Raw genomic sequence first — 11273 nt, 5'->3', positions numbered from 1 at the left:
AGCAGGTTAGTCTGTAAAACGCTCATTTAAACATGCTCTGGAGTGTCTTAATAGCTCAATGAAGAACTGTTACCATTAAAGCATGCAAATGGACATCAGACGCAGGTCCTGGAGGATGGATATCAGAGAGAATGATAGGAATCGGCACCCCCAGAAGGGACCGCTTGTGGATTAGGAAAGGGCCTTAATAGACCGGAATAAATCTTAAGATGCCATAAACTGGCTAGGTTAGGGGCGATACGCACTTAAGACTGCCAATAGGTTAAAAGCCCTGAGTAAGCAATTGGCCGATTAGAGAAGGACATCCAGAAACTGAGCTCACTTCTCTACAATGAGTGCCCAGCGTGGGCTTTAAAAGCACAAGGATGGGCTGGTTGCAAGCAGAGGGCTTATCACTGCCCATCCACAGCAAAGGTTCTTAACCTGGGGCCAGGAACTTGTTTTTGAATCTCTAGATAACTATTCTATATAATTGGCTTTCTTGGTAATCCTCTATTTTATTTGATATAGTTAAAAATGACTCTGAGAAGACAGTCTCTAGGCTTTAACAAGACTGCCAAAGGGGTCCATGGCATAAAATACCATTGAGAACTCCAGGTCTCCAGGGTCCCAGTTAATGATCAATTGTGACCAATTCAAAAATCTCTGCAATAAAAACACCAGTGGAGCTCTGTAAAATGAGGGAGTTGGATAAGATAACCTCCAAGTTTCTTCCCAGTTTATACTCTGATTAATTTAAAATAAGGACCTCAACTACTCCAAGTGGCTTTAAAAATATTTAAAGGGATACCTTTCAGAAAGCTACATAATTGACGTGTATGATGATGCAATTGTGGCCTGTTGCTTGGGAGGGCCCATGTTCATCCAAGCTGCTTTCTTTCCTCCAGGAGAGCCCCCAGTGGTAGGAATCACAATAAGGTATCAACATAAGGTTCCAAAAATGCTCCAGGTGATTCTCTTTGCTGCTTGTGATCCAGTGAGAACCTGCCCTCCTTCTGAAGAGAGCTCGTTGTGCCATTTTGTATTGGTCCCATCACTGCACCAGGAAGCTCTGACCAAGGTAGTTTTTCACTTCAACTAGCATGGGTAAACCTCAACAAGGTTTAAAGGGAGCATGGCCTTTACCCCTGGTTCTAAGCGAGTCATTTTTCCCCTACATCACTCAAGACTTTGCATTGAATGCTGCTAGTTCAAAACATTCTTTGGGTTAGCACACACCAGTAAAGGCTAACCTTTCCAAGAGCCCCATTAATAGAAATGTGACTGTTGACAGAATTTTGTTATACGTACAACCTTCAGAGTTAAATCAATGGACCAAGAAAGGGTGCAAGTAGTTCCATTGACTTTTGGTAATCCCTTGGGAGAGAGTTGGCAAGGCATGTGAGTTTTAATTTTCTTATCACCTCTTGAACGTAACTATCAATGGCATTACCTAGGGATCTAACTTATTACCAGATGTAGCGTTGACTGACTTCTGGGTATTTCTAATAATAAAGCCCACCTTTCAGGGACTACTGAGGACATAACAATTGGATGCAAGTGGTAAAGATTTTGAAGAGTTCTTGCAATATTTTGAGGACTGGTAGTTTGGATAAAACAAAGGTATGGCTGCCCCAAAATAGTGGCTTTGGAAAGCCAAGACCCACGATTGTCAAGATGGTGTAATGATGGTTTTTAGCCATCATTCTGTTAATGTGACATTCTCAAAATAAGGAAATATAAGCCAAGATGATTACTACACTAACCTGAACGTATAAGCTCTAGAATGTTTGTGAAAAATGAATCGTGCAACATTTAATGATACTTATTAGTCATGTAAACTGGTAAAAGGTAATCTAGGAAACTGAAACTTGGTCAGAGGTCAGAGAAGTCTTGTGGGGTGGGTGGGGAGAAGGAGAACCAGCAGAGTTGGCTTCTCTCTGGTAACTAAAGGACCAGATGATATTCTGGTACTGACTTCTCTCACTATCTCTCTAAGGTATAGCCTCTTTAAACAGCTAGAGAAAGTCGATTCTTCCCCAATGAAAATTGAGAATTTAACAATGAAACGTTAGAGATTCTTTGATGTTTTTTAAAAAAAGATGAAAGAGAAGACAGATCTGAAGCTGGACCCAACTTTGGGTGTTTCTAAAGATCATTTTCATTCAGGGCATGCTGGGCCTCAGCTAACTCTCATTTGTGCTAGGGAGGAAAACAGATCCCAGGTTCAGAGCTAGGAAGGACTTCAGAGATAACTTAGCTCAACTTTCTCCTTTTACATATGAGGAAACTGAGACATCTAGAGGATGAGTGCCTCACTCAGGGTCACACAGCTAGAAGTTGGCTGAGCCAGAGCCTAAATTCATCTGAACTCTGAAATTCTGCCCCACCCCTACTCCCACAACACCTCAGGTACCTCCTTCCATGGGTGGGTGCATCTATTTCCACCATTTTGTAAAGAATGTAAAGGAGACTTAGAAAGGGATATGACTATAGTCAAGGTCTTCGGGGCTCACATCTAGCCTCTTCCACTTAGACCAAAAATGGAGCCAGGCGTGCCTTAGCACCAAGTATCCAACAGCTGACCAAACACCTCCTTCAGGGTCTGCCCTGCCATCCTCACTACAGCAGAGTAGGAATGGACCTGAGAATGGGCTGAAACTAGAAGCTTGTAGAGCATTTCCTTGTCTCCTCCGTCTTCCCTATGGAACCAAATAAGTTTCCACATTCAGGAAGGAAGAATCAGAGATCTAAGATTTCCCTCGTGGGGGAAAAGCCTGAATGAGAAGCCCAAATTCTCGTCTCCATTCCTCTCTCCAGGCCTTTGGCCCTTTTTGGTCTCCACAAGGACAGGGTGTGAAACAGATGGTTCTTTGGGTCTGCAGCTGGTGAATGAGATGTTTCCAACACCAAACAGTGAATGTTTTCCATGCCTGTTGTCTCTGTCATCCCTAAAACGCCTGCAAGTACTTTTCAGCATCTTAGTGGTTTTACCAGAAACTCTTGTAATGCACAGGGGAACAGGACCTGAGATCCTTCTGTTGAACTTCAATGCACGTCTGTTTGCTTAGAAGCAAGACACGAACTCCCCCTGCCTCCCTCACTAGGGTGATGGATAATAATATCCTTTCTCAGGAAGCTTTGGGAGAAAACAAAAGCCCCTAGGTTTGTGTCTTGGGGGAGGCTTGTTTCCCTGGGAGGGCCATTCTGGGAGCTGTGAGGTCACTGTCCCCAAGCTGCCTTTCAGATGCTCACTCACATGCAAACCTGATGGGAAAAGCACAAATGGTGGAGCGTGTCCTCAGTAATTAGCCTTTGAGAGAAGGCCTACTTCCCTAGGTCTCCATTATGGATGCCCATCAGAAGAATCCAGGGCTTTGCTTTAAACCCTTGCACAAGACAGAGGCTGACATACTTGCTCTTTTGGCTTGAAGGCCGATGACTGTGATTGAGCAGGACACTTCGAAGAGGATACAGGCAGCAGGAGGGTCTGCTCTTGGAAGGGGTCAGGCTGTCCAATCAAAGGCACTCCCATGTCAACTCGATCAACAGGGTTTGAAGTGAAGGCTCTCTGGTTCTTCAAGAAGCATGGAACTTCTAGTTGGCACCCTGGTCTGGAAGTCTGGCAAGCCAGAGGTTGACTATCCAGACCCTCAAGCTCCATCTGCCTCAGTTTCTTCAGCAATAAATGGACAGAGCGCCTACATTAACCAATGCTTGTGAAGACTTCTGTCATGGGAGAGTGCGACATAAAGGTGAGTTGTGATTACTGGGGTCACTCTCTGACCTCTCCTCCAATGGATCATGTTGGCTTTGTGATCTTGAAAGGAAGAGGCTGTCCTCCAGGGTTCTTGACCACTGGACACACAGAGAACCCTCTGGGCAGTAGGCCAGAGGTAGAAAATCTCTTTCAAGAATGTCCACAGAGAAGATAATGTCACAGAATTCTTGCCCAGTTTGGCCTCTGAGAGGAAGAATCAGAGGACGAGGTTCCCCGCACACACTCAACCTGATTCGTCTGAGTTAAGAACACTCGTTGGGGCTCCCTAACAATCCAGCGCCCGAAGGGCCCTCAGAACTGGGACATAGCACCTTGGTCTTTACACATGACATGTGGGCCCTGGGAGTACTGACATACAAAAGGAGAGGCTCTGCCTGCCCCCCACAATCCAGGGTGGAGCCAGAGGACAGAGCCAGCAGGGAAGGGGGAAAAAGGAGGAGGCTGACGGAAATGAGCCTGGTAAAACCCAGATCAGAGCCAGCTTCATTCCCTGAAGTTGTGAGGAGGCACCATCTACGGTGGTCAGACTACTTCATCAGACTCTAGACCATGGGCTTCATACAGGTTGTCCAGGATGTCCAGCTGCTTCTCCATGGCAGGCAGGTAAAGATTCAGGTCCCTCTGCATCCCGAGGCTAAATGCCTCTTTGTGATGGTCACCTTCCCTAATGGTCAGTGCTGCCACGAAATCTTCATAGGATGGAGCTGCCCTTAGCGCTAGCTGGAAGGTAAAGGGGAGGCATGAACATCTGAGCCTTCTTAGGGGTACACACACACACACACAAAGACACAAACACAAGAACTGACATGCACACACAGTCCCCCTCACACTCATGTGCACACACACACACACACACACACACACACACACCACAGGACAATTTTCTCATCTCTCTTCTTCCCCTTTCCCAGATGCAGACAACCACATTCTCTGTTGGGAAGGGAAAATCAGGGATCTGAGAATTCAGGCAGGGAAAGAAGGCAAGGACAAGAAGCCCAGTGCCCCTTGTCCAGGCCCCTTCATCCTATTTGCTCGGGAATCATTTAAACCAAGGGTTCTTTGCTTTTTTCTGGTGTCCCAATCCTCCCCACCTCCTCCTCTCTGCCACTGCCCCATGAAAAGTCCGGAGGAAGCCTAGGGACCCCTTCTAGGAATAATGTTTATGCAGAAGATAACTATATACATCAGATTACAAAGGAAGCCAAATATATTAAAATATTGTTATTCAACTATGGAGGAACTCCCACCTCCCACAAGTTTCCAGATGCCAGGTTAAGAACCTCTGATTTCACCCCTTTTTGACATCTGAAGGTTGGAGTCCCGGCTCTGAGCTTCTGAAATCACACTGGCTCAAGTCTTAGAATGACTGTTAGAGAACACCAAGGCCCCTGCCCCCAGGAATGACCATCAGGCATTTAGTTAGCTCCGAGGGAAGGATCATAGATTTAGAGCTGGAAGGAACATTTGCCTTCACAAGGTCCAACCCTCTGCTTTTACACAGGAATAAACTGAGGCCCAGAGCAGAGACTCGCCTGGGGTCAGTGCTTGGACTCTATTCTGCTGCTGTCCCCGAATATGGGCTCTTTCCATAGTCCCATCTGTAAGACAATTCTTAAGTCTCTCTTTCATTGAATGGCTTTGGGCCTCAGAATCCTTATCTGTAAAATGGGAATGATAATGAGTCCCTACACCACAGGTATTTAGAGCCTGAGGTCCTTGGAACCAAGGGGGCACGGTATAAAAGGGGGGGGGGAAGTCTATGATGGGAAAAAAATTCCACCTTTATTTCCATGTCCTTGGTTTCCTATGTAATCTCATGTATTCTATTTTGTGCTTTTAGAAACATGATTCTTAAGTCCACTGGTCTAACCAGACTGATTACCCAAGGACCCCAGGACACATAAGACCCCTGGTCTAGACCATTCAAAGGAATCCAAAGCTAGAGCTTAGAATGCTCCTCCAGCTTCACCCAGCTAGTATCCAAGACTGGATTGGAACCTGGGTCCTGATTCTGAACCCAGGGCTCTTTCCATCCAGCCATGTTGCCTTCAAGGCTGTGTGTAGGGTTCAAATGCTACATTACTCAAGAGAACCAGAGATTTAAAGCTGAGAGGGGCATTCAAGGTCTCCAAGTGCAGCTCCTAATTTTACACATGGGAAACAGACCCAGAGGGGTCAAGGCAGGATTCAAATTCAGGTTTTTTGGACTTCCAAAAAGTCCCAAATTAGAACTAAACCAGTAACCTAAGAGCACAAGGCAGTGTGACTGTGCTCTGTGTTGCTGATAATCATCCTGTTTCTTTGGTCCATGAAATTGGTTAACGTTGACAGGGTTATAGAGTCAGGGCTGGAGGCCCATCGAGGCTATGGAGTCGAAAGCCTTCATGTGAAAGATGAGGAACCTGAGGTAGACACAGGTCAAGTGACTTGTCCAGGGTCACACAGCTACTACATGTCAGAGGCAGGATTTGAATCTGGGTCTTTCTGGCTCTAAATCCTTCTGCCTGCAACTTCTCCATGCCCTCTTCCGTGAAGGCTCCTTAAGATGCTTGAGTCAACCCACTCTGTGGATAAGGAGAGAATGGCCAAGTTGGAGTCACCGTGGAGCTGGCTGTGGGCTGCGCCATCTTCTTCTGGGATTTCTGGTATTGCTCTCTGTGAGCATGGTGACCGGGAAGGGTCTTGGCAGCTGTCCTGGCATCCCACGGGATGGGGAAGTGGGAGGATAAACCCAGGAGAAGCCCCTGAGGCAGCCAGGCTCCAAGGTCTTGTGTTCCTGGTGAGTGCTCTGGGCCAAAGGGCAACAAGGGAACGGGCAGAGAGCGCCTTGTTTGGACAGGAAAATCCCAGGATCAGCTTTAGAGCTGGAGAGGCCTGCAGAAGCCTCGCAGGTGACCGCCTTCCTTCCGTTCACATGGAAGGACACCAGGCCACGGAGGCCCTTAGATCTGAAGCTGGAGGTCTTCAGCCCCTGCCCGGGTCCAAGTCCCCCACCTTACAGAGGAGGAGACTGAGGCTGGGGGCAATATCAAAGCAGCAGTTTTGGACTCCAAGAGCAAGCAGTGCCTCTTGCAAAAAGCCTCCCAAGTCTCCAGATGAAAACTGACCATAGCTGAGACCAAGAGCCACCCTGCGGCGCTCGATAATTGCTTACTGAAGGACTGAAGCAAGACCCAAAAGGACGGCGCAGGCTTCTCTGAGGTACTGCAGGGGCGCTGCCGGTCAGCAGAGGGAGCTCCTGGCCTGACAGCCTGGATCCTTCCCTCCTCCCAGGCTCATCTGAGAGGTTGTGGTAGCTGCTCAGGCCCCGGCGCTTTCTCCTCCCCCTCTCCTCCCTCCCTCCCTCCCTCTCTGGACCCCCACCATCACCAGGGCTGCCAGGGACGAAGGAAGGAGCAAGGGCTCATCTCTCCGGAGCCCATCTCGCCCATTTTGAGGATGAGCAAACAGAGGCTCCAGAGTATGCCGGCGGAGCGTCCGGACTCCCGGAGGTCCCGTCCCCACTCATGCGGCTAGGCCTGGGTCCTGCTGCCTCCCTCGGGCTCAGGTTCCTCATCTAGAAAACGAGGGGGTCGGGCCCGACGAGCCCCAAGATCCAGTCAGGGCTCAAAGTCCCCCTCACAGGGCGGGGGCCAAGTCTGGGGAGCGACGGAGTCCCAACGTGCCGGGCAGCCACAGCCGATGCCGCACTTCAGAGGGGAGATTCAGGAGCCTCAAACACTCCAAGGGCTCGAGGAAGCAGACAGAAGGAAGGATGCGCGTGACGTTTGTGGCGCATGCGCCTGCCAGGGCGCCCCGCCCCTTCCGACGAGCTACCGCTAGGGGGCAGTAAGGAGCCCGGAGCAGGAAGACCCGCGCACTAAGCCCCTCCCTCCACGTCCCCCAGTTCCCTCGGCCGCCCTCTTGGGTCCTCACCACACCAAGCCCTGTTGCCATATGGACGTCCTCATGGTTCAATCCCGCTCCAGCTCCAAAGGGCCGGTGCTGTGCTTGGCCTCGCCAGCAGCCTGAGGCCACCATTTGCTTTGGTGAAGGGAGTTTCCCTTCAGCTCGAGGCCTGGAGGGCCGAGTTCAAAGCCGGCCTCAGACCCAAACGGTGTGACCTGGGTTAAGTCACTTAATCTGTCCGCCTCCAGCGGGGTATCCACCTCCGAGGGCAGGTAAGCGGCCATCAGCCCTTCTCCGAGGCTTTTTTCCTCCCCTCCTTCGAACCCAGGAAAAAAGCACCAGGGCGCCATCCCATTCCTTAAACCGAGTCCCAGTGCCCGCCACGCGCTGGCGCCCCACCAGCCCTACCTGGCCGGGGCAGTGTCTACACTGGCACTTCTACACTTCTCCAGCGTGGAAGGGAGAACCTTAGACCTGGGCGCAGGCGCAGGGGGTGGGGGGACAGACTCTGGGATCCCACTCCTGGGCGCACAGCCTTGGGGTGCAGCCCGGAGCCCCAGCCTGAGGGCACCCCTCGGGAGAGGGAAGGGCTGAACTCCTGGGGAGGGAGAAAGGGCTAGATAAAGGCTGGGCAGAAGGAAGATGAGACCTGGGCGGGCCACTGGCTGGGGAAGGTCACTGGGTCAACAGGCAGCAATTCGGCTCTGGCTGAACACCATACGGAAGGGGCCAAAGACTGCCCATCTGACCCAGGTGATAGCCAGACACGGCTGGGGGGGGGGCAGCCAGGGAAGTTAGAAAGAGCTCCCTGAAGGCGGGGATTGTTCCCCTTTCCTCAGTCTCCCCTGTTTCATCCTGGCCCCGAAGCACAAGACAGGTGTCTTTTCATTCATTCATTCATTCATTCATTCATTCATTCATTCATTCATTCCCAGCAGCACCCTTCTGGCCTTATCAGTCTCAGGAGGTAACGGTGGGTTTTTGGGGAATTGGGCAGGAGAATACAAATACGGGCTGGTCTGATGGAGCGAGAAAGATTTGGAGACATTGCGCTGACTTGGGTTCTAGTCCTGCCTCCCGTACTTGTTGGCTGGGTGAGCACCCTGCCTTGCCTCAGTTCCCTCATCTGTGGAATGGTCCCAGCCTCTCTGTGGAGGGCCGTGCAGGCTTCAGAGAGCCAGAGTTCACACAGCTGGCAGGCTGAGAAATGGCTTTTAGCCCCATGAGCTAGTGTTGTGGAGGGTGGGGTGGTGGGTGTGGGAGGGGTGGGGCTGTGGGGGTCAGGGGGTTCTGATCACGGCTGGTGTAGCTCTGGAACTCTGCTTCCCTTCGGGGCCTCAGTTGCCCCATCTGTTAAATGAGGGCTTTGAGCTACTTCCAAGGCCCCCAGGGAGCTGCGGAAGGGCTGCAGCCTGGGGCAGACACGAGGGATAATTCTCCCAACCAGGCTCCCTTTCACAGCACACTCACCGCGAAGACTCCACGGACCACCCACCCGTGGTGCTGCCGCAGGGTCTTGCCATAGGCGTTATCTGTAAGAGAAGAAACACACCCACTAAGACACTGCCCCCAGGACCAACGTCCCCTGGGTGGGTGGGTGCGCATGCGCATAAAGCTACAAGCCAGGGGATCACAAACCCGCCCCCAAGGGCTCTAAGCTGAGGGAAGGAGGCGTGGCTCCCGCCCGGCCCCGCCTCCAGGTGTGTGTGGGGGAACTTCCGAGTGGGACAAAGATGTCTCGGCAAATGAGGAGAGATGAGGAGGGGTTCGGCGCCTCCCTGTCGCCCTTGGGTCCCCCTGGTGGGGGATGGGCCTGCTCAGAGAGACCAGTGCGGAAGGGGACGGTTAGCGCCCACCGTGAAATCAATGCAGCCTTTCCGTCTGCGCTGCAGAACTGAAGGAAGGTCTGTGCGTGGGGCCGGAACACTTTCTCTGTGGAGCTCGCCTTTCAGAAAAGAGCTATTCGTTTAGGAAAGGGAGAACTGGCTGAAGATCTGGGACACCTGAGAGGTCCTGGGACAGGAGGATTGTCAGGGCCATCCCACCAACTGGACCAGAAAAGCAGGAAATCCACTCCTTTACTCCTTGGAATGAGATTCAATTTAATCCTGGGCAGTTAGGTGCTCTGTGGATAGATCACTAGATCTAAAAAAGGGATGTCCTGGGTTCAAATCAAGTCTCTTGACACTTCTGGCTGTGTGACCCTGGACAAGTCACTTGCCCCATTGCCTAGCCCAGTGATGGTGAACCTATGGCGTGGGTGCCAAAGATGGCCTGTAGAACCTCTGTGGACATGTAGCCACCCTCCCCACCCCCAGAGTTCCTTACTAGATAGGCAGAGGCACTGGGGTGGAGCTGCTCCCCTCCCCTTCTCCTCACCCCTCTGCCCACATGGGGTAAAGTGGGCGGTTCACAGGCAGCAGAGCTGGAGGGGGCTGGAGCACTGGGACCACTCCCCTCCCCCTCTCTACACTCTCTGAGGACATTTCTCACTTTGCTCCTTCCCCTGTGTGGGGTAAGGGGGGAGGGGGACAAGGGCACTAGTGGGGGAGGGGTGGGACCACCCACTCCTTCTCTAAAAGGTTTGCCACCACTGGCCTAGCCTTTACCCCTCTTCTACCTAAGAAAGTAAGGGTTTAAGAAAGAAAAGGAAAAACATTAGCCCTGAACCCAATCGGGGCAGCTCTGGGGCAGCTCTGAGCCTTAAGGAAGATGCCTGGTTAGGTGCCACAAGAGCAGCTAAACCCCACTAGCTGGGGAGGGGCGTGCCTGGCGTGGGATTCTTTCAGACCTCTGTTGGCATGCTGCATCCCCAAAGGGCACCTCTTGGAGGCCAGCTACTGTCCATTTTCCGGGTGAGGACAGTGAGGCCAAGGGACCCAGCCACTAGGTCTAACAGAGCCCCTTCGACCTCATGCCGTCTCCCCGGCCTCAAACTATAAACCCTAAACTGCCCTAGCCTGCCTTAGCTGGCTCTGCCTGGACAAAGCTTTATGCAGAGGCCAGAATGTGGATGTCCCCACCGAGGAGGAAAAGAGGAGACTGAAGGAGGCGGTGCTTGGGGAAGGGTGGGAGGAAAGAGGAGACCCCGCAGGAGGAGGTGGTGGCAGAGAGGAGGGGAGGGGGGCCAGCACCATCTCAGCACCTGGCTGGGTGCCTCAAAATTAAACTAAAACCAGGAAACCCTCAGAGGCTCATTCAGGCCAAAAGGCCTGAGCCTCGGAGGACAGATTCGGCAAAGAAACGCCAGTGGGTAAACCCAGGAAGGGGGAGGCTCTGGTCTCTTCCCACCCATGACATGGATTCAATGATCCTTGACCTTTGAAAGCCTCACAGAAATGAGCAACAAACCACATCCAGACACCCAATTCCAGCCCCGCGGATGGTCCGGGAAGCTCCCACTTACTCAGGGCCGTCTGGATGTCCTTTTCTCCATTCCTAACTTCAGTCAGGAAACCTTTCAGGAACTTCAGCCCCCTGTGGTGGAGAGAAGTGTGGTGCTGGGAGCGTTCCACACCGGGAGGGCAGGGGCTGTCTGGCTTGGGGGGGGGGGCGATGGGGGAGGGGCCCGGAGCAATGAGAGCCCATCTAGGCAGGCAGAGGGCAGATGTGGCAGTCAGAGCCC

General features: G+C 51.9%; 1 protein-coding gene across 1 annotated transcript in view; it reads right to left on the bottom strand.

Annotated features, from left to right (window-relative positions):
- Positions 1-4282: 4282 nt before the first annotated feature.
- The window catches only part of PLEKHA8 (pleckstrin homology domain containing A8), a 30142-nt gene continuing 23151 nt past the window's right edge, over positions 4283-11273 (bottom strand). Inside the window, exons 14-16 of the mRNA XM_044678869.1 lie at positions 11055-11125; positions 9119-9180; positions 4283-4480 (exon numbers count right to left, since the gene is read on the bottom strand). Coding sequence (XP_044534804.1) covers positions 4283-4480; positions 9119-9180; positions 11055-11125 — 331 coding nt within the window. The remainder of the gene's footprint in view (positions 4481-9118; positions 9181-11054; positions 11126-11273) is intronic.

Source organism: Gracilinanus agilis, chromosome 5, assembly GCF_016433145.1.
Source record: "Gracilinanus agilis isolate LMUSP501 chromosome 5, AgileGrace, whole genome shotgun sequence".
Classification (NCBI taxonomy): Eukaryota; Metazoa; Chordata; class Mammalia; order Didelphimorphia; family Didelphidae; genus Gracilinanus; species Gracilinanus agilis.
Note: the sequence above shows the minus strand (reverse complement) of the source record. Positions and strands in the feature narration are given on the sequence as shown.